The sequence below is a fragment of the Phoca vitulina genome, unplaced genomic scaffold (assembly GCF_004348235.1).
Source record: "Phoca vitulina isolate PV1807 unplaced genomic scaffold, GSC_HSeal_1.0 scaffold2, whole genome shotgun sequence".
In the NCBI taxonomy this organism is placed as follows: Eukaryota; Metazoa; Chordata; class Mammalia; order Carnivora; family Phocidae; genus Phoca; species Phoca vitulina.
In genome coordinates, this window is record NW_022589705.1 from 75,333,953 (window position 1) to 75,361,680 (window position 27,728).

The window sequence follows — 27,728 nt, forward strand, 5'->3', positions numbered from 1 at the left end:
ATTGGATTTGGGACCTCATCTTTATTCCGAACGCCGCGCAAGGAAAGACTAGGATAGACCATTCCCTGTTTCTCCTCTCTGTCTCCTCAAGGTCTGTGCAGCTCCCTGACCCTGTTTCCTAGGAAGATCAGGGCTGAATAATAATAAAAACCAACATCTATATCATACTTTAGACTTTGCAAATCCCTTTCTCACCCATAGACTCAATTAACCTTACAACCGAGTCAAGTACAGGCCGCGCCGCTGCTGCTGCTAATTATTATGAGCCCATTTCACGAGTGAGGGAAGGAGGGCTCAGAGCCTTTAGCTAACTTTAGCTTGTCCAGAGCCACACAGCTTTAAGCAGCAGATTTCTTTAAACGCAAGTCTGCCAATTCCAAAACCTGCATTCTTTTTATTACGTCAGGCCCCTTGATGGGCCGTCTCAAAGCTGGATGGCATTATGAAATCATGAGAAGCTTCAAGAAGGTAAATTGCCCTGTTCTCCATCGCTCCCTGGGAGGGTCAGTTTCTCCAGCAGAGGCCAGGAAGCCTTAGAGGCAGCCGTGTGCTGCAAACGCCAGCATCTCTGAAAACAAAGGACCTTCGTGCTCACATAATATGGTCGAATCTCACTCCCTCCAAAAAGTCAAGCCAGAAGCAGTTGACATAGCAAGGAGCTATTATCTCTCCGCTGTTTATAACGCAAGCCAGCAAGCATCCACTTTATACACTGAGCTCCAAGTGCACTTAGAGTGAATCGGTTTACACTGCATAAAATTATGCAGCTGCTTCCCTTTCAGAGGCTGGGTGCACAAAGTACAGGTCTCCAATCTGTGCCTGACGTGTGCTGGACTCCAAGCACTCAGTCATCTTTGAATGCCCTCGTCTGGCCGATACTCGGCCTGTGGTTAGGGTGGAGCAAAGGTTTTTAAATTACTTAAATGAACGAGAAAACACATAAATAAAAATGAACACGTCGGTGAGTAGGTGAATAAAAGACTGAATAATGAAGGAGCAAACACAAAAACGCCAGGGTGAGGAGTACTAGAGAAGAGGTTGGTGAATGGATAAGGGCGAGAACAGGGCACTTCGCTCAAGACCTGGGTAAGGACGAGACAGATACGGGGCTGATGCATGCTGGCCTCCCCCTCCCTCATGCTTCCTGACAGCCCCAGCCCAAGGCTCTCGTCTGGTGGTTCAGCTCAGAGAGGCTCTGTGTGGTGTAGAGAAGATCCACCTTCTGCGCAGGGGACACCTAAGCCCTAAGGCTTGCCACTCTGTTGTAAAGGAAGAAATGCACAGAGACCGGACAAGATGATTTGCAGGTGTATTGTCTTCTCTGTGTGCCTTCTCCATGCTTTGCTGGGCCAGCCGGGGGCAGCAGGCCCCCAAGGACCTGGGTGTACAAGTTGGGGTGTCTTGCCCATATACCTACGTGCCATTCTGGAGAGGAGCTGGGGCAGGGGATTCCAGAAACTCTCAATAGGCCTATGATGCTTAGCCAGAAGACTAAGCAATCTCAGATGCTGAGCACCTTTCCTGGAGAAACTGAGCACTACCTACAGGGACTGTTGAAGTTGTTGAATTAGGCTAAGGTTTAAACCAGAGTGGACACTGATTTGATTTTTTTTTTCCCTCCTTCTGCCCAGTGGGCGGCAGCTCTTAAGGGAGATTGACTTAAATAGACAAACTAAAGAAACTACATTTTCCTGCATAAATAAGTTCCGTGAGTAAAATTTCCAGCCCTGCTCCTCGTGTTGCACCATCCCTTTGTGTCTGGTCACTAATTCCCTTTAGGTTAAGAGCCCAAGATCTGGAATGTGCGCCAGGCCACCTGAGCTGGAACAAGCTGAGACTATTCAGATGTCGTTTAAATAAGGTGGCCATATAGTTTGGCATCCACACCAGGACACTTGAGAGTGAAAAGGGGGTGCTTTTAATAATGTTGGGACAAAAGACCAAAACCAGGACTGTCACAAGTACTCTAGGACATATGTCATCTAACTCTAAAGGAAGTCATAGCAGGTGGGTGGGAAACAAGGACTGTGCCCTCCTCCTCTGCTGGGAGCCCAAGCACTTCACCAGCCGACACTAGCAAAGCACATACACAGCACAGAGTGAGCTGGATTTTGGACAATGGAAAATTTAAGAGAGTGTGTGTGTGTGTGTGTGTGTGTGTACCAAGTAGTTGGTCTGATGTGGCCACAGTGAAGAAAATAACAAGTCTAAGGCCTCTTTGTGAATTAGGCTCCCTGCAAACCACCACTCCTCCGTGGCTGGAACCTGGGGAGCCAGGCCCAGGACCCACTCACTCACCTGGTACTGTGCGAAGGTGGAGTGATTTGCGAACACGGGCGGAGGCGGATAGTTCAGGTTGAGCAAGAGCGGCTGGTTCAGGGTGGCTGAGGTCAAGGCTGTAGCAAAGCGTGGGGTGAAAACATTCCCTGTGTACTTGAGGTTGCACTTGTCGGCCGCCGTCACAGGTGGGTTAACTGTGAGTCACAGGAGAGGTAGAGCGTCTCAGTGATTGAGGAAGGAAGAGGCCAGCAGACCCTCAGCACCATGACTACCCCGGGATTCATGTTCTCGGATGTCAGGTCCTTTAAGCTCCAAGAGGGCTCTTCAAAGTGGGGGTGACTTTCCAACTATAGGAAAACATCGTTAGCACACACCTGGCCAATTTGGAAGAGGTGTGCATCCCAGCATGGGCTGGCTTAGAGTTCTTTCTCCATCATGCACTAGTAAAGGAGGTGGTTTAGCAAGAGAAAACAATAAACCAGGACGCTAGGGCTATAGCTCAGCTATGTAGAAAACCAAATGCTTTTCAGTGCTTTACAAGAATCCAGTTTTATACCAACAATTGCTATGCCGTTGGAGTTCATTCTTACCAAATTATTAAGGCAGCCCCCTGAGGACATATACTTGGCGACACTGAGGACCCTACCCAGGTTGTTTTATCTGTACTGGCAACATTTTTAAAAATATCTTCAACATTATATAATTGACACGGTATGACCCCAAATTAGTCTGAATGAATGAGATCTGGTTGGGTTGTTCTAGGATATGAATCCCAGACTCTCTTCCTCTGGTAAATGTCCTGTGCTTCCAGAGTCAGAGATGGGACCTCAACTTCCCCTTAGGGGCATCTTTTTGGACAAAGGAGGTTTGGCTGAAACAGTTGTAGGGAGAGAAAGCAGGGACATGAATAATCTCAGTGTAGAAATAATCTGAAGCATGGATTTTTCTTTGGCTTGAGCAACTTGAGCGGATACGATGTATGCTGGCTCGGGGCTGTATTCAAACTGACCACTGAAATTCACCCGTATTTCTCTAGCAGTTGTACTCCTGATAAGGGACGTGGGAGAGAGTCATTTCTCCCATTTTGAGTTTAAAAACTGACGCCCAGAGAAAGCCAGTGACTTGCCCATGGACGAGGCAGCCGTTTGGCGGCAGAGCCATCATAGGCCTATTGAGAGTTTCTGGAATCCCTTCCTCTACAGACTCCCCCCAGGCAGGGTCAACTTACGTTTCAGCTCCAGCCCATCCACCTCCACTTTGCTGCGAAGCTTTAGCTGTGTGCTTGGGTTTTTGGCGGCCCCAAGAAACTCATAGAGCAGGTTCTTCTCGGCTGGCCACGCAGGCTTCTTGGCTGGTAGGGCCATGGACGTGGAGCCCACTGGGTCACTGCACCCTTCCTCACCACACGTGTCCTTCCGGCTCTGGGGCCACTGACTGAGAAAGAGGCTCTCTCGACCCTTGGTTGGCTCCTTGGCACCAGAGTTCCATTCTACAGCAGGAGGGAAACTGAGTCAATGGCTTTGGGAAGCCACGTGCTGGATGCAAGGAGCACTGTCTTGTGGACAAAGCAACAGGTCCTCCCTAGGACACACCTGGGGCTCAAACCACTCTGGGGTCTCCCTCCCAGCCCAAGCCAGTCCTAGTCTTCTCCCTGACACCTTCACGGACCACTGCCCATTGCAGCCTTCCCCTCTCATGCATGCGTACATGGGTCCGTCCATCCATCCATCCATCCATCCTCCCTTCCTTCCATCCAGACTTCTTTCCTTCCAATTACCTTTCTTTTCTTCTCTCCCTTTCTTTCCTCCCTCCCCTTTTCCCTGCTTTCTTTCCTTTTTACCTTTTTTCTTTCCTCTCTCCCTCTTTTTGTTTCTCCCTTCCCTCTATCCATCCACAGCGCCAATCTTGGGATACAGAGCTGCTTTCAGCCCCGCCTCCCCGGCTCCATGGGGGAGGCTCATGTTCCTATAGAACACGTGGCCTAGCTGAGGTCCGGCCCCTCACCGTGGACTCTACTCCTGCTTTGTTGCTCACGGGTGATCCAGCCCGTTTGTCAGCACCAGGCCCTGACCTGACTACTGAGGACACTGATGAGTCAGAGCCAGACTCAGCCCTGCAGGAGCTCACAACAAGGAGGGAGAGAGAGACAGACCCAGAAATAGCTCCAGGGCAAGGCAGATGGGGACCGTGAGGTGACAGAGGGACACAGTGGGAGAAGAGGGTGGCTGAGACGGCTTCTATCGGAGAGGGTCAGAGGGTTTCCAGAAGGAATTGGGCCTTCCGGGAGGCCGTCCGTCCAGGAGTACGGGGAGATGGCGCAGCAGGTGCGGGCATCAGCGAGACAGGGTGAGTGCACGTCCCCCCAGTGCGTGCGGTGGGGGCCAGGCCCGGGTCTCTCTGCAAACAGACGGAGTGGTCCCCTGGTGTGAGGACGCTGCCTGGACCATCCCAATACCCTCTACAGCAGTGATTTTTCACCTAGATTTCCCTTTGAGCAAAGGGACTCGTTCTTCAAACAAAATTAACTATGGGCGAAATTGTATATATGTGGGTTTGTTTGTTTTTAAGGCAATGTCTGGTTGAAGCCACGCTCTTCACTCCTTTCCCAGCCTGGAGGCTTTGCGGGTCTCCACGGAGTTTGGCTGGGAAATCGCGCTGGATGCACAGCAAGCACCTCGGATCGTTCCCATAGCGGCTGGACCAGAGGACCTGTGCCTAGTGTCACCTGTTGGGAATGGATCTGATCCCTCCAGCATGTGCCCCCACTGCAGCCCTGTGGTCTTGTGGCTGAGTCTGGACAAGACTGGGCCTACCTTCCTAGCACCATCCCAGCGAAGGGAAGAGTGCTCTAGCCTGAGCCAATTTAGAAGAAAATGACATTTTTAGCAAAACATGTCCCTAGAGTCTCTTCCAAGAGTTTCTCTGGTTGCCAAGTTTAGCCCCCAGCCAGTGTGCTGAAATAACAGTACCCACTAATAATAGCCCTTTCCCCAGAGACCCAACACACCTGCAGTCTCTCACATACCTCCCGTTGCCTTGAACACGCCTGCCACTCATTCGACTTCAAAGCTCCCTCTTCCAACGTCTGTGTACACAGACACACACACACACGTTCTTGCCTGTCGTTCCTCTCCCTCACTTAACATGTGCACAACGATGCACACAAGATGGATACACACAGACCCATACACACAGACACACTCAGATGCACCCACACCCACATTTTCTCTAACGAACACATCTAGACCTATAAAATTTCCTTTCGCACACCTTTGCCCACACATCGATACACAGAGACAAACACACACAGTGGGGAGGGTGGGTGGGACAGGACCACCTCCAAGCCTGCAGCCCCATCCCTCAGAGAGCTCTCCAGGCGTCCTTCCTGGAGAAGGCGGTGGCAGGAAAGTCCCACCCTCCGGGCAGGGCTCAGCCCTCACAGACACAGCTCCCAAAAAGCGCGCTGGGTCCCAGAGGCCTTCCCAGGACCCAGAGTCCAGGTTGCTGTCCCCAGCTCTGATTCCTCGGCCTTCCCACAATGTTCCAGAACACAGAACATGCACCTCTTTTATTAAGGAGATGGATTTGTGCCCTCCCAACACAGCATCTCAGTTATCCATCCATGCTCACAGCCTGGGGGTGATTTTTCTTTTGGTTGACGTATGATGATCAACTCTCCTAAAGACTGCTGACTGTAGGCAAATGCCTCTGCCTTGGAACCGTCCAGTCTGAGTGGCTGGATCAGAACAGGCACAACATGCAGAACCTGGAGTTGGGGTGAGGGGAACTTGGGAGGTGGCTGGGCTTTTGGGAAAGGGTAAGGACTCCTCAGTTAGCAGGTGGAAATGCACTGTTCTAAGGCTCAGGAGTCCCAGGGAACAAGTCCAGGCCAACAGTCTGAATGGCACGTGGAGAGTTTGCACGTTCACCCCTAGGACCCGGAGGGAGGACCAGTCGTCGTGATCAGAACCGGTGCCTCCATCGGAATGACCCCAGCTGCTAATCACATTTCTCTCCTCCTATCCAGCTTAAAGTCCCCATGCTGCAGTTTCAGCTGGGGTAAATGCTTCCTTCAATGTGCTCTGGATACCTGGATTCAAAACATGAGCCAGTTACCACATGTGCCTGTATCTCTTCTCAAAGTGCATTGGGATCCAGGCCACTGTGTTTACTCACATAACCCCATACATGGGCATCCAGCAGAGGGGGCCTGTAAGTGCTGAAAACAGCCTGCACTTGGGAACTGCACACATCAGAGAGACCACCCTGTCCTACTCTGCTAAAGATCCTGCATGCCCCTGCTGCAGCCCTGATTGGCTTTCTGGTAGGTTCCTCCCTGCAGGCCCACTCACTAGCCCTGTTCCCAACCACACTCACGCATTAAGAGGTGCCTCTCCATGGCGGAGTCAGCCTCGGGCTTGGAGCAGATCTTGGCAAACACGGGGAGCTGCCTCTTCTGAGCAGGGAGCTCAGGGAGCTTGTCAGGGGGTGCGGGAGGCGGGGGCGGCAGCAGGAGGAAGGGGCCCAGCCCCGTGGCTTCCCTGGGTCCCAGGCCGCTGAACATGCTGTTCTGCAGGAAGTCCTTGATGACCCTCGTCTCCTCCAGCACCATCTTGTTGTCAGGAATCCTGGTTGCCTCTGTGGACTTCAGTGGGAACTGGGCCAGGAGCCTGTTGATTTCCGAGTTGGAGGCACCCAGGATGTGGCCCCCATCCTCTGTCCCCTTGACACTCTTGACCTTGGCAGCACGCAGAATGCCTGTGACTGTAGACATGACAGAGTCGCAGTCCTGCCGGCTGCTGATCATGGACATGGCCACCTTCGGCTCCAGAAGTGTGTCAGCGGCAATAATGGTGGTTCCAGGGTACTCACTGCTGTTTGCCACCGGAGGAGGGGCGAGGAGGCAGGGAGCCGGCTGTCTGGGCCCCTCGGGGGAAATGCCAGGTGCCTCCAGCTCCCCCGAGCTCTCTGTGACTAAGATGAGGTGCTCTTTGGTCAGGCTCAAGAACTCCTGCTCCACCAACAGGGAGATCTCATCTTTGTCACGGCTGAGCTCCAGAGCTCTGCAAACAGGTCAAAAAGAGGGGCTTTAGTGCCAGCTCACTTGGGGAGGGCGGGGGAGGTTGGGGGCTCTGTGGCAGGCCCCAGGCCCCAGGGAGAGGGGATGGAGAGAACACATCTCCAGGTAAAAGAAACCTACTGCTTTCTCAGGAGATAAAATGGACAAGCAGTGGATTCCCAAGATGTTTCTATGCCAGGCCAGCAGGACCAGCACCAAGAGCACAGGTCTGGGAATTGGGAATCGGGGTCCTCTCCAGATACTCCATCTTGCTGAATGAGCTGAGCTTTAATTTCAGTCCATCCCTCCCTGTTCTGTTGTGCTCAGGACCTGATGCAATGAAAGACCAGCCACATCGGGGCCAGGAGTTGAGTCAACAGCTCTGAGCATGCAGGCCAGAGTGCTGGGGCTGAGCCCCGGGACTAGAGAGCTGGACTCATGCCCTGGCTCCCTCACTTCCCCACTGTGACCCTGGGCAGGTTGCTCAGCATCTCTGTGCCCTGTCTCCTCATCTGGTCAACAAGAATAACAGACATGTGCAAAGCACTTTGGACAGGGTCTAGCACAGTTGGTAAGGGTGATCTAAGGTGTGACAGCCTGGCTGGATCCTGGAGTCCACATTGTGGCCCCGTGGGTGGATACTTGTGTTTCCCCCCTGGCTGGCACGGCCTTCTGACCAGATCACGGCCTCTGGACTGAACCCCACTTCCTGGGAGCAGGAGCAGCTGCTTGGGGACTGCACTGATTCCCAAGCATCTCCCTGTACCCACACACTGGCCTCTACCTGCACCTCCAATCCTGGACCCCAGCTGGACGCTTGATGGTCAACACCAGCCCGATGGGGCCGATTCGGACCACAGACTCTAGGCTGCTGCTTGCTGGCTCTTTCCAGGTGTGGGAGAGGATGACAATCCTGCCGGCCTGGTGTCCTTGGCAAAGAGGCACCTTCCTCCCTGGCACCACCAGAAGGACCGTGGTGACCTAGCTTAAAATCATCTGCTCTCTGTATTTGATGGGCTCCCATAAAAAGTAGATGAGGTGGTCTACAAAGAGCATTCTGGAAACTGCTCAATGCCCCTGGGGGAGGGTGGTGAAGACAATGAAGAAGGGGCAAGAGGAAGATGAAAAGTGCCCACGAGCGGTGTTTTGCGTGGGGGAGGCCTGGTGCACACTCCTACTCTGACAGGTCCTCCCCAGGGCTCAGCAAGTCCCTCGAGCAGGGACCATGAATCCTGCCAGTAGGGATGTGCCTTCCTCGTAATGCTCTTTGTGTTTGAGCTCATATAGCCTCATGCGTGCGCAGGAGCAAATGCACACACTTGTGGGTGTCTTTGATGCACACACCCATACAGGCACAAAACGACTCATGCGTCACCACCCCCACACGCTGAGCCAGAGAAAAAGTCACTGTATTGGACAACCACTCAGAACGGGCACAAGCGACAGTCCCCGGGGCTTCCAGCTGCGCCAGGCGTTACCCCCTTAGTTGCTGGGTCCTCGTGAGGCCCAGGGTGTCCTGGGAAAGAAGGTGGGTGGCCAGGGCCTTTGGGAAACACAGGGAAGAGCATGTCACTACTCTACCAACTGAGCCAGCATGCCTCCTGGTCACCAGCCCCACAGGAGACCTCAGCAGACTTAGAAGCAGAGAGGGGCCAGGAGAAAGCAGACTCCAGCCAATCAGACCAGGGTCTCCATCAGGCACTACTGCCTATTTCATGTCAGACCCTGGAACCTCAGGGCCTCCCCTGTAGCCTGGGCATGACACCTGAACCACGGGTGTGACACCGGGGTGAGAATGTGGGGAGGTGATCTGGGTGCGAGCTCGGCATGTGTCGGCTGGGAGCTCTGGAGGGTGGCATCGCTGCAGAGAGATGGGGCCATCTTCCACTCTGGCTTTCTCATTCCTTCCATTCTCTCCTCTCCCCCTTCCCCCTCCTCCCTGCCCTCTCCCATTCCCTTCCTTTCCTCCGTCCCATGTCTAGACTTCAGCTATAAATAGGACCCACTCTCACGGCTGTGTCCCTGCGAACAATCAGAATAAAGAGACCCCCCTTCTTCCTCTTCATCATCATCCTCAAAGGGAATAGGTGAATCTCGAGTTACAGAAACCAGACATTTGAAGGATCAGTTTTTGACTCACCCTTCTACAAAAAAAAAAAAAAAAAAACTTGCAAAGCAAGCTATACACCAATAGATTTTTTTTTATAAAGACCTACTACAATTATATCAATTTTAAAACATTGTGATAATGGTATTGTGGTTTATACTGAACAAAAAAAAATGAGTCCTTATCTCTTAGAGGTAGATAAAATTACGTCTAAGATATTCTCTAAACTTAATCCAGCAGGGGTGGACGGAAGATGGGGGCATAAATGAAACAAGATGGCCATGCGTTGGCCATCACTAAAACTGTGTGAGCGATAGGTATGTGGGTTCATCACGTACTATTGGCTCTACTTTTGGCTGGGTGTGTGTGTTTTTAAATAAAAATGTTACACAATAGATGCACATAGGAAAAGTCTCACCACTTGAATCATCTCAAGTACAAACTCCGAGGAGAAATCAAAGCAGATTCTAAAAGACCCTCAGGACCCTGGGGTCCCTGTATCAAAAACCACCCACAGATGGTCCCTTCTCAGCACCTGAGAGGACTCACCTGCCCCTCCCCAACCTCGGACACAGGCAGAAGCTGAGGATGAACCCCTGTCCTTTTTATTTTTTTTCATTATGTTCAGTTAGCCAACATATAGTGCATCATAAGTTCTTGTAGAGCTCAATGATTCATTAGTTGCATATAGCGCCCAGTGCTCATCAGATCACGTGCTCTCCTTAATACCCATCACCCAGTCACCCCACCCCTTACCCCCTCCCTCTATAACCCTCAGTTTGTTTCCCAGAGTCCAGAGTCTCTCATGGTTTGTCTCCCTCTCTGATTTCTTCCCATTCAGTTTTCCCTCCCTTCCCCTATGGTCCTCTGTTCTATTCCTTGTATTCCACATATGAGTGAAACCATAGGATAATTGTCTTTCTCTGCTTGACTTATTTCACTTAGCATAATCCCCTACAGTTCCATCCATGTCAATGCAAATGGTGGGTATTCATCCTTTCTGATGGCTGAGTAATATTCCATTGTATATATGGACCACATCACCTTTATCCATTCATCTGTTGAAGGGCATCTCGTGAACCCCTGTTCTTACTCCTCTGGCACATTACAGCAGTCGGGGCTTCTTAGGAAGCTGGCATCCTTGCAGGGGCAGCGCAGTGCCAAGAATGCAGGGCCCACTCTGGCTGTGGGCCCTCCGTGTACCCCTGAAAGGCTGTCCCCAGGCCCCCAGCCCTCCCTCGGGCCAGCCTCCACAAACTCCTATTTCCCTCGCATCAGTCACAAACCCACTACAGGCCAGACAGGAAGCCAGGCATCCCTATACATGCTTGAATTTCATCCTCTCCACACTCCTGGGCAATAGACAGCATCATCCCCACTTTACAGATGGGGAAAAATGAGCCTGAAAGAGGCCAAGGAACTTGTCACCTAGAAAGTGTGGGGATGTGGGTGGGTTCGGCTGCCTTCACAACCTCCTCCTACCCCACCCGGCTTCCTTTCCAGGGATAGCTATCCAGCAACGGCCCCCTGCCCCACAGCTGAACTCTGTTCCCCAACCCGAGTGCAGTCGGGGCTATTGCTGGTTTCATTCTGTCTCTCCAGCCTGTGGAGGATCATCACGGTGAATCCTGAGTCTGTCATCCGTGGCATTAGCTGTCCCTGACAGCTCCATGTCAGGTGCATGTCTGACGAGCATGTCTCCTGGGTCTTCTGCCAATTTATGGATAGAAATGTTGAAGGGAACGAGTCCAGGGCCGAGCCTTGGAGACACTGCTGGAGACCCTCCCCACAGCCTGACAGTAATCCTGGATCAACACTTCGGGGGAATAAATCAATCCCGTCACTATCATCCCATCTCCTCTTCTCCAAGACAGCCTTATTCAAACACCTCACTGCAATCAAGATTCATCACACAGTTACAAGTCCCTGATCAAGGGTGTCCCTACCTGCCCCCCAATCCCCCAAGAAAACAAGATTCATTTGTTCTTGTTTCTTCTAGAAAACTGTATGCCTGCAGAGTTAGGATGTTCTCAGAACTCAGATCAATCCATTTCTCTGCTTAAACCCTCATGTGGACTCTCATTACATATAGGATAAAATTTAAACTCCTTCCTGACCTTCAGGGCAGTATACAAAGTGGCCCATTCACCCCCTCCTGCTTTAACTCCTCCTTCATCCAAGCCACTCTGGCCTTAAAAATATTCCTTGACATGCCAAGTTCACTCCAGCCCCAGGGCCTTTGCATTTCCTGTGGAATGCTAGATCATGCCCTGATGCTTCTTCTCATCATTCAGGCCTCTGTTCATGTTTCCTACTCCCCAAGTAGCCTTTCCTGCCCATTTTTAAAGTGCCCCCCCCCCCCAGTAGGCACTGTCTGCTCCATCAGTCTGTGTATTTTCTTCATTGTATCAACCACCATCCACAGCATCTTTTTTATGTCTTTACTCCCCACAAAAACATAACCTTCCTGAGGGCAGGGACAGTATCTTGTTCAGCACAGAGCCCCAGGGTCTAGAGCAGTGCCTGGCATCTGACTCCAGCTCAGGGAGAATTTGTTGAATCAATGAGGAAACTAGCTCATGAACTTATCTTTACTCTTGTCCATCTCTTGGAGCTCTTGACATCAAGAGCTCTGTTGCCAAAGACTGCCCAACTCCTTCCACAGGTTGCAAACTCTCTGGCTTTGGTTCCATTTTCTGGCCCCCGTGCCTGGCCTGGCATCCCTAAGCTGGTCAGATGACACAAAACCACCTGCTTATCCCAATCCTAAGAACTCCCCATCTCTGCACGGCGGTTCCCACGCCAGACCCCACACAAAGCCTGCCTGATCTCCGCAACCACTTTGGGGAACCCAGGAAGATTTTTCATTCTTCCCACAACTTCCCTGGGTTCAATGTCAAGTCTGCTCCCCTGCATTTCCTGGAATCTATCTTTTCTTCTCTCTTCCTAAGAAGTCTTGCCGATTCTGGCACCTCTCCCATGCTATTTGCTTTCTCCTTTGAGCTGGTAAAAACCATAAAATCTGCCACAGACTCTATCACAGTGAATCATTCAGGAAGGTTAACCCAGCGCCCGGGCGCTGACATAGGAAGAAGTCGGGATTGGTGCTGTGACCCCAGCAGCTGCCACCACCTCTGCGTTGCCCACCTCCAGAAGTGACAGGTGTCTGATGGTGGCTCTGGACGCAAGCGCTGTGCATAATTTCTGCATTCGCAGTGTACAGTCAAAGAAAAATAAAGGCTATTGAATGGTTGGCACCCCTTCCCAGAATAATGACTAAGCAAGCACACTGTTAGCTCCCAACAGCGGTTCTGTGTACATGATAACACAGAGCAAAGATGAAAACTGCTATTCATCCGAGCCAGACAACAGAAAAATGCGAGCAGAGAATTGTTAGTGCTACAAGAGGACACCCAAAACAAATGTTTTCTTCCCACCATGGCATTTCAGACCAACGACAAACACGGTGCCCAAGCCCGGTACCCGGCAACATGGCTGGTTGTGACTGAAGCAGGGGAAGGGCCCCAGGTCTGATGCGGACCCAGGCCTGAGTGATGGTCCCTCCACAGACTGACCTCATGACCGTGGGTGAGGTTCTCACTTCTCTACCTGTCCACACAGCTGAGCAGCAGAGAGTAGTGGCTAAGAGCTCACTCCCTGGGAAGAGTCAGGAGTGGACTCAAACCCCCCTGGTTAAGGGGGCCATACCTTATGCAAGCTGGCTAACATGTCTAAGCCTCAGGTCCCGGGTCACAAAATAATAAGGTTAAGTGCTTATGGAGAGCTAACTAACCGGCCAGGCGCTGTGTTAGGTACTTTCCATGCCAAAGTCTCATTTGAATCCCCACAACAGGGCGCCTGGGTGCCTCAGTCGGTTAAGCGTCTGCCTTTGGCTCAGGTCATGATCCCGGGGTCCTGGGATCGAGTCCCACATCAGGTTCCTTGCTCTGTGGGGAGCCTACTTCTCCCTCTCCTCCCCACTTGTGCTCTGTCTCACTATCTCTGTCTCTCTCTCTCAAATAAATAAATAAAATCTAAAAAGAAAAAATTTTTGAATCCCCATAACAGCCCCAGTGGGGTAGTGTGGTCGACTGATCACAGTAACAGCCCCCATTTTATCATGCCTTCCTGTGTCCAGGCCCTTTGATAGTTTCCACACATCTTGATTCAGTAATAAGTGAAAATACCTAGGAATAAGTGTAACCAAGAAGAGGAAAGACCTGTACTCTGCAAACTATAAGACACTGCTGAAAGAAATTGAAGATGACACAAATGAATGGAAAGATACACCATGCTCATGGATTGGAAGAATTAATGTTGTTAAAATGTCCATACTACCCAAAGCAATCTATAGATTCAGTGTAATTCTTATCAAAGTACTATCACATAACTAGAACAAATAATCCTAAAATTCATATGAAACCACAAAAGACCCCAAACAGCCAGAGCAATCTTTTTTTTGTTATTATTATGTTAGTCACCATACATTACATCATTAGTTTTTGATGTAGTCTTCCATGATTCACTGTTTGCGTATAACACCCAGTGCTCCATGCAGAACGTGCCCTCTTTAATACCCATCACCAGGCTAACCCATCCCCCCACCCCCCTCCCCTCTAAAACCCTCAGTTTGTTTCTCAGAGTCCATAGTCTCTCATGGTTCATCTCCCCCTCCGATTTCCACCCCCTTCATTCTTCCCCTCCTGCTATCTTCTTTTCTTTTTCTTAACATATATTGCATTATTTTTTTCAGAGGTACAGATCTGTGATTCATCAGTCTTGCACAATTCACAGCGCTCACCATAGCACATACCCTCCCCAGTGTCTATCATCCAGCCATCCCATCCCTCCCACCCCCCACCACTCCAGCAACCCTCAGTTTGTTTCCTGAGATTAAGAATTCCTCATATCAGTGAGGTCATATGATACATGGCTTTCTCTGATTGACTTATTTCGCTCAGCATAATACCCTCTAGTTCCATCCACGTCGTTGCAAATGGCAAGATTTCATTCCTTTTGATGGCTGCATAATATTCCATTGTGTATATGTATACCACATCTTCTTTATCCATTCATCTGTCAATGGACATCTTGGCTCTTTCCACAGTTTGGCTATTGTGGACATTGCTGCTATAAACATTGGGGTGCACATACCCTTTCGGATCACTACATTTGTATCTTTGGGGTAAATACCCAGTAGTGCAATTGCTGGGTCGTAGGGTAGCTCTATTTTCAACTTTTTGAGGAACCTCCATACTGTTTTCCAGAGTCAGCCAGAGCAATCTTGAGAAAAAAGAACAAAGCTGGAGGTATCACACTCCCAGATTTCAAACTAGACTACAAAGCTATAGTAACCAAAGCAGTATGGCACTGGCACAAAAGTAGACCCATAGATCAGTGGAACAGGATAGACAGCCCAGAAATAAACTCATGCTTATATGATCAGTTAATCTACATAAAGGAAGCAGGACTGTACAATGGAGAAAAGATAATCTCTTCCATAAATGCTGGTGGGAAAACTGGACAGCTACATGCAGAAGAATGAAACTGGACAACGTTCTTACACCATCTACAAAAATAAACTCAAGATGAATTAAAGACCTACATGTAAGACCTGAAACCATAAAACTCCTAAAAGAAAACAGGCAGTAAACTCTTGGATAACAGTCAGCAGTATTTTCTTGGTTGTCTCCTCAGGCAAGGGCAACAAAAGCAAAAATAAACAATGAGGACTACATTCGAACTAAAAAGCTTTCGCAGAGTGAAGGAAACCAATAAAACAAAATGGCAACCTACTGAATGGGAGAAGATATTTGCAAATGATGTACCTTATAAGGGGCTAATATCCAAAATCTATAAGAACTCATATAACTCAACACCAAAAAAAAAAAAAAAAAAAAAAAAACACCCAAACAATAATCAATAATTTGATTAAAAATGGGCAGAGAACCTAAATAGACATTTTTCCAAAGACGAATGCAGATGGCCAACAGACACATGAAAAGATGCTCAACATTACTCATCATCAAGGAAATGCAAATCAAAACCATAATGAGGTATCACCTCACACCTGTCAGAATGGTTACTATCGAGCAGACAAAAAATACCAAGTATTGGCGAGGATATGGGGAAGAGGGGACCCTCATGCACCGTTGCTGGGAATGTAAATTGGTGCAGCCACTATGCAGAATAGTACAGAGGCTCCTCACGAAATAAAAATAAAAATACCATACAGCCCAGCAATTCTACTTCTGGGTACTTACCCAAAGAAAATGAAAGCCCTAATTTGGAAAGATATATGCACCCCTATGTTCACTGCAACATTATTTACAATAGCCAAGATATGGAAGCAACATAAGTGTCCATCAATAGATGAATAAAGAAGATGTGGTACACACACACATGCATGCGCATGCATACACACACACAGAAATATTACTCAGCCATCAAAAAGAATGAAATCTTGCCATTTATGACAACATGGATGGGCCTAAAGGGTATTATGCTGTCGAATAAGGCAGGCGAAGAAAGACAAATACTGTATGATTTCACTTATATTTGAAATCTGAAAAAGAAAACAAATGAACAACCAAAACAAAATGGAAATAGACTCATAAATACCGAGAACAAACTGGTGGTTGCCAGAGGGGAGGAAGGAATGGGCAACACAGGTGAAGGGAATTAAGAGGTACAAACTTTCAGTTATAAAATACATGAGTCACAGGGATGTAAAGTACAGCATAGGGAATAGAGTCAATAACACTGTACTATAATAACTTTGCTTGGTGACAGATATGGTGACAAGATGTTCAGTACTCATTTTGTAATGTATATAAATGTTGAATCCCTACATTGTACACCTGAAACTAATATAATATTATATGTCAGCTATATTTCAATAGGAATATAATCCGAATTAAAAACAAAATATATTTCATACAGAAGAGAACAATAAGCAGAGACTCATAAAGTGCTTGGACATTAGGGCCCCAACCCTTGTTTGTCTTGGGACTTAGCCACCTCCATGGGCACGAGCGCAGGAGAGCCTGCCAGAGGATGACACAGCCCACAGAGGGAAACCCCAAGGTCCCCGGGCCACCCCTCGCCACACCCAGCTGACTGCAGACTCGGTGAACACGAGTCACGTGTGGTCAGGCCCAGCGTCTCCCAGAAGAACCACTTGGCTGAGCCCGGGCCAGCTTGCTGAACCACAGAAATGGGAGCTAAGTAGATAGTTGTGGTTTTGAGTCACCAAGCCTTGGGGTGGTTTGTTATAGATCAAAAGCTAACTAACACAGAGAGAGATAATTTTCCCAGTTTTTAAAAATGAAGAAGCAAAGAGACAGAGAAGTTAGGTCATTTTCCCAAGGTCACAGAATTGAGAGTTAACAACGGGAATGAGCTGAGGCAATCTTGCTCACATGCTACTCTTCTCAACCCCTGGGCCACATTGCTCTGAAAACCAAGAGTGAAAAGCTGTGTGGGAGAATACTAGGTGCATACACCTAGGTTGGGAGAGTGAAAAAAGCCTTGTTGAGGAAGTGTCATTTAAGCAGGGGGAGAAAAGAGAGAAGAACGTATTCAGGTAAAGAATGCAAGGAAGAACGTTCCAGACACAGGGAATAGCACACATGAAGGCCATGAGGCGGGAAAGGGCTTGGTGCATTGGCGGGACTGATGCTCAAGGGCATGGGGCACATTAAGGGCAGGGTCACGTGAGGTGACGTTAGCGATAAAGGCAGGAGGCAGTATGAGCCAGGCCTTGGAGTGATGTGAGGGGACTTGATTCTAAAGGCGCAGGGAAGCCACTGGAGAGATTTCAGCAGGGAAGTGCCAGGCGTAGGTATTTTTCCTCCAGGGAGCAGCCCAGAGGAGTGACAGGAGGGGTCTGGGGCCTGAGCCACGATTTGTGCCAGATATTATGCTCGGTGCTTGTCCTCCCAGCAACTAGGAAGGATGGGTAGCATCTTCATTCCCAATTTAGAAAGAGGAAACTGAGGCTCAGGAAGTCTGAAAGGTAACTTCAAGTTCACCCAAGAGCAGGGTTGGATCCAAGGCCACATGGCTCCCAGCCTCTACTGTAACCACTGCCCTACATTGCCCCAAACAGCAGAAGTGGGAGAAGGAGCAGGGCCTTTGCAGTCCAGAGACCTGCACTCAGACCCCAGCTCTGTCCTTTCTGACGGGGTGACCTGCAATTCACTTCCTTTCTCTGACCTCGGGCGCAGGAGGCCAGAGGCCAGGGAGCCAGCCAGGAGCTAAGGATGAGGCGGCAGAAGGCAGAACTTGGTGGGCAGGTGAGTGGCTGTGAGTGGGGGTGGGCAGGAGATCCAAAGGGCCCCAGACAAGGAGAGGCCTTCATCATGGAGGCAGACGCTCTGGTGTCCAGCCTGGCACCATCCCTAGTGAGCCCCCGCCCTTGCTTGACCGAGGGTGGTGGACATTTCTGGGTCTTCCTGTCTGCATGAGGAGCAGAGACCCAGTTTCTGTTCCCCTGGTGCATTCGTCACAGCACCCAGGGTGCCCTGCCCAACGTGGAAGGAAGGGACACAGCCATCTCAGTCAAAGCTACCTTGTGTCTATCTTCCCTCTCCCCCAGATGTAGGATTCGCTGAACTGCCCTGGGTCTCCCTCCCCGCACACACACCGCACACATACACAGCAGAGCCACAAACACACACGCCACAGCCATGCACACACACACCAACACCAAACACACACACACACCACAGCCACGCACAACACATGCCACACCCATGCATATACACACAGCCCAGCCATGTACACACACCACACCCATGCACACACACACATCCCAGTCACGCACACATACACAACCACGTGCATACACCACACCCATGCACACACACACAGCACAGCCATGCACACACACACACACACATGCACACACACACACATGCACACACACAGCAGTCGTGTACACATACCCACGTACACACACCCATGCACACAGCCATGCCACAACCATGCACACACACAGCCATGCACACACATACCGCAGTCACCCCCCCACATGCACACACACCTCACCCATGCACACATCCCACACAGCTCCCCCAGCCGTACACACGTACACCCATAAACACACACACACACACATACACTGCCACAGGCTTGTGGAAAACCAGCAGGAAGGAAAGGAATGAGGAGGGTGAATACTCTGTCCGTGGATAGCTCTGACGGGCTCAGGTTAGGGTGGAGGGGGCACCTGAGAGAAGCAGCAGATTCACCTGCCACCCCAGGGCCTGCACACCTGGGTCCCAAAGGTACCTGGGAATGCCCTGAGCTCTGTCTGCTGGGACATCTGGGGGGGCAGAGGGGCGGGGGGCCTTCAGAAGGCTCGGCCTCCCGCCCCTCCTCCACCCTGCAGGCTGTGGGAGGATTAAGTGAGCCGGTGAACGTGAAGCACTCGGTAAACTGTAAGGAGCGCTATGCAAATGTTAGCAGCTCCAAGGAGAGCCCAGGGCTGCAGGCTGGGAGCCCTGCTGACCCTTCACCACCCAGGGCCTAGCTAGGGGTGGAGGGGGGGACGTCCCCAGAACCTCAGTCTTGTCACCTGCACCATGGGGATGGCGACACCCCTCAGGATTAAAGGAGGTAACTCTGTGAAATCCGTCAGCTGCCCCAACGCCCAGCCTGGACGTCGCGTTCCTCTCACTTCTCAGCAAAGGCTTTCACACTGAGTGAAGCCCATTTTTTTATGACGTCCTTGGCATACACTTACAGCTCACTCCATAAAGCTCAGTCTCCTTCCTTCTCGCGCTTCTTTGGAACACCTTCTCAAAGCTGTGTCCCTTTTAAACCTGAGGATCTGTCATCGTTGACCCCCAAAGTACCGGAGAACTCTCACACAAATGCATAGGAGTCACGTGGGGCAACTGTTCCAAATGCAGATTCCAGGGCACTCTTGGGGAGATGGCAGTTCAGTTGGTCCAGAACAGGGCCCAGGTATCTGCATTCAGAACAGGTATCCCTGAAGCATTCCTCCACCCCCCCACCCTCCCAGGGTTTTGATGCAAATGATCCCTTTGATGCAAATGAGACACCCAGCCAGGTGGGACTTTCCTGGGCGGGCAGTTGAGAAGGCAGATTGGCACAGGGAAGTGGGACACCTCCCACCACCCCTCCCTGGCCCTCGTCCCCCAGGATGGGAAAGGAGAAGCTGACAAACAGGAAGCTGGTGAGGGCTGGGTGCCCCAGACTGGAAGGGTTTTGGGGTGGGACAGGACCTGCTGAGGAGTGAATACAGCAGTAAGAGAGCCTCGACGGCAGCTATGAAGCTACTGTGATTCGTATTGTTCAAATTATCTTTAAAACTTTTCATTTGAATCTGTTTAATAAGAGAAGGCCTACCCAAAGGAAGAGGTGTTTTTTTAATGCGACTTGGGAGCTGAATTGGAAAGAAGGTTGCAACAAAGATATTAAAAAGGGGATTAAACCAAACCACCAGTGGCCCATCTCTGCAGGCTCCCACAACCTGCGACACAGCTCCTGAAACCATAAAATTAAATTAAAAAGGGGGACACGGGCATGGGACGTTAATCATGATTCATCTTCCCTCTGCTGCTCATGGTTCCTGGTGCTAAGCAGACGCGGAAGGGCTATCCTGATGGGCTCCTGGTGTCCAGGAAGGAGCTTAGGCCTTGAAGCCTCACGGGACTCCTATCTCTGCTCTGTCCCCTCCTAGCAGGATGACTCTGGGCCAGTTGCCTAGAGTCTGAGCCTCGGTTTCCTCATCTGTAAAATGGGAGCAATATTGACCATCTACTGGGAAGGGTTGCTAAGACAATGAGATAAACAGAAAATTAAAATGGAGAGCCTGGCATATATAAGATGTACAAGAAAATGTTAGTTCCCCTCTCTGCAGCTTACGCAGAAGGAGGAAAAAACCCTGCAATGTCTTGCCTTATCCTTATTCTGTCCTTGGGTCACTCAGCGCTTCCTCTGATGACTGTGGCCCCTTGCTTGGATCCTGGCCACCTCCGGGCCTCACCCTCCTTGCAGTGCATTTTTATGGTCCATCCATCATTCACTTCCTCATTCATTCATACGCACTGCATAGCAGCCACCCAGTGCCAGGAACTCAGCTAGGCACCGGGAGACAAAGATGAGTAAGACACAGTCCTTGCCCTTAAGGAGCCACGGTCAAGTGGGGGAGGAGGGATTATTGCCACAAGGCAGTGTAAAAAATCTGCCTGATGATCAGAAATCTCGTGCCAGAACCACAACAACAGATCCCATGGGATGCTGTGTCCTCCCCTTTGGCCAATGGTCAACACAAGAGTTGGGCCTGAACCAACTTTTCCATTCCATCACCCTCATGTAAAGACCCCTACCTCACAGTCCCTAGAGTTAGGGAAGCATTCGTCTCTCCCGATGATCTCTCCTGTTTTCTCCTATGAGATGATATAAGTTATAGAAACCAACTGCTACGTTCCCACTGTTTGCCCTGGCGGCCAAGAACCTCAAAGCAAAATGCTAGCCTTGGTTGAGTGGTTTCTATTAGGTTAGGTTTTCAGGTATATAAGTTTCCTCCCTTCATACCATTCTTGATTACTTAAACCCTGTTATTTTATCCTCGATCAAAACAATAATGGTGATGATGATGATGGAGAATAACTTGGAGTCCTTATCTTATGCCAGGTGCTATGTGAGCTTGGCATGCATTCTTTCATTAACCTCCACAATAATCCTTTAAGGTGGTTGGTCACTACAACATTTTCCATTTTTCAGATGAGGAAAACGGGGCACAGAAAGTCTGAGCAACTTGGTTATAGCCAGGAAGTGTGTTGGGATTCTAATCCACCTCTTTCCTTATTTTATTGTTTTCCAAGGCACCTTGAAACTCTTAGGAAAAAGAGAAGGTATAATTATGTATCTAAATTAAAAGGAAGAACATGGAAGAGGGAGGAAGAAAAAAAAATGTTGAGGGGGTGAGCTGTGAAACAGTCAAGGGATGACACACTTATTCTACGTTTTTAAGGATAGATAGGATTTCAATAGGCAGAGATATGGAAGAAAGGCATTCCTGGCACTGGAATAACCCAAGCAAAAGCAAGGAGCTATGCACCTGCTGATGGTTCATCTCGGCTTACTGAGAGTTTGGAGAAGAGCAGCAAGACATGCAGCTAGACATGTAGGCAGGGCCGACACAAAGACCCTTGTAGACCAGGTCAAGGGGTTCAGAAGACAAAGAGGGAGCCATGGGAGATTCCTGAGCAGCTCTGTTGACATGCTTCAGGAATATGAAGCAGGTGAAGGGCGAAGCACATCCAGGAAGGAAAGGAACCAGACACAGCCGGATGAGATGTTCTGAAAATGGCAGAAAAGAGAGCGGCAGGAAGGCAAGGAGTCAAAGACCATCCTGAAGGTGAGTGGAGGACAGAAGGGTTGGGGGGCCTTAAACCTCTGTCTGCCATTTTGTGCACTAATTCACCTGACAACCAGGATGGGGGATGTCAATGTGACCGGGTTGCAGCAGTGGCGGAGACCCAGCCCCAGGAAGCGTAAGGGAGGGAGACACACAGTGTCCAGGTGTAAAGGATTCCAAGCTGGGGCCTGGGGGGTCTCTGCCATTTACAAAATGTGAAGGGATGTAAGGATGTGTTTTAAGCAAAGAGTGCACAGCAGCTTTCCTCAGATTCTGAGATGTTTGACCTCTTAGAGAGGAGAAAACTCTAGCCTAGAGCATCAGACTCCAAAGGTCTTCGGAGCTGGCTTTGGCTCTAGGACACCAGTGTCTGCGTTTCCATGTGTGAATCTTGTCCTAATCACGCCCATCACCAGGTTTCAAGCTTTTTAAAAAACAATAACAATAACAAATAAATAAAAGTGAGCATATATTCCAAGCAACTTCTCCAGGAAAGAAGGATTCATTCGATTGTTCAAATAACCATAGCACAAAAGACTGGTTTGCTGGGAGAGCGGCTCCAATAACACAGCACTTTGGTTTCCAAGTCCCAGCGTCCCCGCCAGCCTGGAGGACTGGTCAGTGGGCGCAAACGGCACGGATTTATTAAAGCAAGTGCAGAACAGCCCTCTTCCTTCTTGAGGCAGATACCTCAGAAGGCTGTCAATCAGGAAATCATTTCTGTTTTTTAAATACTTAAGTGGATTTCCTTTCTTTGTGTAGAGTTATCTTCCTCCTTAGGTCTGGCTCAGGGTAACACCCACCAAGGCTTCCGACTCTGCAGACCCAAGCTCTGTCTGACTTGGGGACATGCGAAATTTCTCTAGTGCTGCCTGAGGGCCTGGAAGCCACCAGAGAAGGTAGCCACACCCAGCAAGCCCCAGGCCACCTCTCCACTCTCATCCACCCCCACACATGACATGCCATCTCCAGGGAGCTTCCTATCCCTCCCTGCACCTGCAGGATGCTTTCTGTAGGCTGTTCTCTCTTCTCAAGACCCAACCATGGATCCCCTTTGCAGTGACAATCTTGCCATCCTCTGCTCCCAAGGGGCCATCTCTGTACCCTTCATCACACGCACCGTGCAGGGGTCTTGTCTCTTGACCTTCCAGCTCGCCTCCCACAGCCTCCGCCAGGAAGCTTTCCCTGAGCCCCAAGCCCAGCCCCTGTGTGCCCCTCAGTGTGTTCCCACGGTGCCAGACTTCACCAGCACATGAATGGTAATATGTTGGGCTCTGCCTTCCTCAAGACACTGAAGGTCCGTGAAGGGCAGAGACTGCCCCCATCCTTCCCACCACTGTATTTGTTTGCGTGCTTTACCAGGCATGCAGTAGGTGCACAATAAATACTGTCAAATGTCGTTGCTGTCTCTGGGTCCATGCCGGCCACCAGAGTGGGAGCTCTTTGAGAGAAGGGCTCCTGTCCTGCTTATCTCTGTGTCGTGGGACCCAACGCAGGGCCTGGCACCCAGAAGTCAACTGTGAGTGTTTGTTGAATGAATCTGTAAACAAAGGGACGAACCAATGTCACGTCCCAGTCAGGGCAACGGAGTCAACAGCAAACCCAAAACTCTATTCTGAGGCTGTGAAGGGTCAGCAACAGGGGGAGTGAGGGAACATGTGGTCCCAGGCTGTGAGTCAGGAGGTGGCTTGCCACAATGCTCTAGGCCCAAATTTAAGTCTACTTAAAAGATAGCTGAGTAAGATTCTGAAGTTTAATGAATACCAGACTGAATTAGTGATTTCTCCTCAAAAACCCATTTCCCCAGTCTCTTCCCCACCTCAGGAAATGGCCCCCGGTCCAGCCAGTGGCTCAGGCGGAAAACCTCAGCGGAACCTTGCTGTCTCTGTTTGTGTGCCCCAAACGTCAGCAGGCCTGCCGGCTCCTCGCAGGACAGCCTCTGACTCTCCTGCTTCTTCCATTTCCACTGCGGTCGCTCAGATCCAGCCACCACCGCCCTGGAGCCTCACCTGGACCACTGGGGCATCTTCCAGAGGTCTTCCCACCTCCTCTCCCTGTCCACTCAGCAGCTAGAGAGGTCTTTAAAAACCAGTGAATCCGCTCATGCTACACCCCCTTCCTTCAAGCCCTCACGCGTGTCCCGTCATACCGCGAATCAAACCCTCACTCACTACATTGACTCCCCCAGGCTGCCTACACCTTGCCGGCCTGCCTCCGATATATCACCTTGTCCCATGTCCCATCACACCCCTGCCCCAGCCCCGTGGTCCCTCAGTACCTCTCCATGCTCCCTCCTACGTCGGGCCCTCTATGGTCGCTCTCCAGTCTGCCTGGACACCCCTCCCTGGATTTCCCCTGACCGACTCCTTCTTGGGATCCAGGTTTCAGATCACATGAGCACCTCTCCTCGGAGAGCCCTTCCCTGACCACCCTCTACCGAAGGGTGCTTTCCCTTGATGCGGTTTTATTTCCATCAGAGCGCTCATTGCTATCTGAAATTATCTGGTTTATTTTTATGTGTTTGGTTTCCTCCAACTAGAATACCGTAAGTCCTTTTCATGTTCCAAAACTATCACAGTCTTTTATTTACTTGTTTTCTGTTTCTGTCCCCTACTTGACTGTAAGCTCCAAGAAGGAGAGCCTTATCCAGTTCACGACTCTATTCCGCTCCCTCTTAGCACAGTGCCAGGCACAGATTTGATGCTTATTAAATATTCGCTAAATGAATAATTGAATGAATGAATGAATAAACTCCAAATGTGCCCACAAAATGAAGCTGGCTCATGGAGAAAAGTGAATGTGGCATTAATCACCATTACCATGAATACAGAATAGAAACAGAGAAGATCCAATTTGCACAAACTGGATCATACCTGGATTCCTGTACTTGGTTCTGGTTGCCACACTGCCAAAGGGACCAGCACACATGAGGGGAAACTTAGAAAACCAGAGATGATCAGCTACAGAAACAAGAAATCCTAGGAAGAATATTGTTGCCATCTTTTCATATCGAAAGGGCTATGGAGAGAACGAGGGGATTGATTTAGTTTGGAGCCCTAAGTCCATTGATCTGAACCCAGATCAATGGGTATGAGTTTGATAGAGATAGATTCAATATAGGAAGAAAATGGTCTTTTGACAGCCAGCATTCGTAGCGAGGGAAGAGACTACCTTAGGAGGTGGTGAGCTTTCCATCTAAGCAAGTGTACAAATAGATAACCACTTGGCAAGGATGTTGAGGAAGAGATTCAAGCAGCAGAAGACGGCCTCCAATATCCCTTTTGGCCTTGAGATGTTTGGGGGTTTGTGATATAGAGGGATTGAGTCAAGAAAAAATTTCTGGCTAGCAAGAGTTTTAGAATTTACTTATCTAGCCACCCTGATAGCAGAAAATATCACCAAAACCAGGTCTACAAATGAAGCGGTGGGAAGATTAGCTGAGAGGTATCTCGTGGGCTTGAAGCCAGCTCACTGGATTTGAAATCCGTTGTCTATGTGTGACCATTGAGAACACGGGCCTGCCAAATATGATAATGATCCAAAAAGATGCTTCCATTTCCAGGGGAACATAGCCCATACTCTCTATCACCCAGTAGCTAAGATGAACCTGGGTTTGCTTTCTGAAATTCTACCTCTTCCTAACCGGCGGGCCTCGGGCAAAGAAATGAACCCCTCCAACCTGTGACCTCATCTGTGAAAATGATTTTTTTTTTTTTGAAAATGATTTCATTTAAAAACCAGGGAGGGAGGACTCGAACCAAGAATGGCACAAGTGTGGTGATTAATGAACCTCGGTGACAGACCCACATTCACTATCCTACTCTATCTTATGCACGAGAACATCCACATAATACAAAGTAAAAAAGAGGGGGAGTTTAAAATAGTACCAACCTCATGTAATAATTACAGGGCTTAACAAGATCATCATCATCATTATTATTACAGGGAATTTATACAAATCCTAGCCATTACTGTTTTTACCAGGAATGTTTAAATATCCCATTGAATCATCCCAACCGCCCTCTGAGATGGCAGTAATCGCCATCTCCTCTTGGTAGATGAGGAAACTCAAGCTCACAGAAGCTGAACAGATCCCGCATCGGGCGCAGGGCGGCAACTCGGTCTGAAGCCGGGGATCTGACTCCACCGTGGCAGCTGCTTTGATTACAAGAGGAGCCCCTCCTGTCCTACTTGGTGGATGTCTACACGGTTCTGACATCGGTTATTCATCTACAGCTGTGGTTTCCTGGCTCCTTTCTCAGTAGCAAAATCATTGTTTTTTTGTTTGTTTGTTTTCCCAAATGCAGCTTTTACTGAGAACTCCAGGAAGCAAGACCTCAAAACACCCAACAGCCCTCTGGCTGAGGTGGGGATGGGGGCCCAGCAATCAGGCCCCTTGATTCTAGGGTGGCCCTTTGAAGCACCTCCGGGTCTATGAGCAGAGTGTGAAAACCCCCGACTGAAGCCAGCAGCAGCAACAAAAAAAATGCTAAACTCTGAGAATTCCATTTAAGGACAGCCTCCTTTGCATAATGTGGGGGGGGGGGGTTCCTGTGTCTACCACATATGATCCTCATTATGGACTCTGAGGTGGACCAGGCAGGGCACATCATCCTCAATTTGCAGATGAAAAACATCAAGGCCAAATGGAGTTAAGCAACGGGCCAAAGGTGCACCAGTTCACTTTTGGGCCAAGTGCAGACTGGAAGTAGAGTCTGTCTCCATTAACTCAGTGTGACCTGGCAGAGAGGGTGCCATCTACTGGAAATTGCCACTGACCCTTGGTCCACAAAGTGGACAATCAGCTTCTTGGCCACTGAGAGCTGAGCACAGCCCCAAGGGCCCCCTGCCAAGGCCCTGTCCCAGAGCAGATGGCAACGGGCAGGGGAAGGGGGGTCAGTGCCACTGGAGGGCTGGACAGCAGGATTTTGGCAGTAGACGGGCCATTCCCATCCCAGCCATGTCGTGCTGAGCACAGGGCAGGATAAGCAATAACAGCCAAAGTGCCTTCCACCTTCATCTGCAGCCCGAGAGGGGACGGCAGGTAGTGCACACCTGGGGAGCAGTTCCGCTTCGCCTCTCTTCCTAGCTCTTTCATAGAAATCCCTGAAACCAGACACAGTTGATAATTGCCTAAATGGTCCCCCCCACTCTAGCATCTCTGAGCTGACCTGGAGCATGTGTTGGAACAGGCGACACTTAATTATCACTTAGTCTTTAATTAGCACTTAATTATTAACACTTAATCCATCTGTAAAATGGGGACACTAATACCTGGCTCATAGGGACTCTGGGAGGATTAATTAATGTTTGCAGCCCACTCTGAAGATGCCAAACATTGAACGGAGGCTCAGCAGTGACACTGATGACCGTGGTCCTTTATGTGCTTTTCCTAACGAGCTCTCTCCTTCCTCTCCTTGTGAATATCCATCCCCAACAATATCTGCCCAACATGAAGCTCTGTGTTTCCCAGACACAGGATTTCCCATCCAGGAAAAGGGCTATTTACAGCCATCTTCCCGCACTTTAATTTTCTATTGTGCCCTCTGAATATGTCAATGCCTTCCCAGTAAATATTTTGATGTGCGCTCTTGCTGCAGCTTCTGTGGAGGCTGAATGGGACAGCTGCTCCCTGTATTAGGGAATTCCAGATGTGCTTTAAAACCACCAGACTCATCTGTGCCAATGCTAGCCTTTGGGGGTGGGAAAGGGAAAATATCATGCAGTTGCCTCCAGGGAAAGCCATGGGCATCTGACCCTCAGCCCAGGCCAGCGTGGGTTTTCAAGGTCCTCAGATCTACATCTGGGTTGCCTACGCAAAATGAAAAATGTTCCCTTAGTGGGCTGGTAAAGAGGCAGCAGAAATACAGCCCTGGTCTGGCCCTTCACCC

At 49.8% G+C, this 27,728-nt stretch overlaps 1 protein-coding gene across 1 annotated transcript in view; it reads right to left on the reverse strand.

Annotated features, from left to right (window-relative positions):
* Nucleotides 1-27,728, reverse strand: part of CUNH1orf94 (chromosome unknown C1orf94 homolog) — a 42,038-nt gene that overhangs the window by 13,628 nt on the left and 682 nt on the right. Inside the window, exons 2-4 of the mRNA XM_032417588.1 lie at nt 6,658-7,343; nt 3,509-3,769; nt 2,299-2,474 (exon numbers count right to left, since the gene is read on the reverse strand). Coding sequence (XP_032273479.1) covers nt 2,299-2,474; nt 3,509-3,769; nt 6,658-7,343 — 1,123 coding nt within the window. The remainder of the gene's footprint in view (nt 1-2,298; nt 2,475-3,508; nt 3,770-6,657; nt 7,344-27,728) is intronic.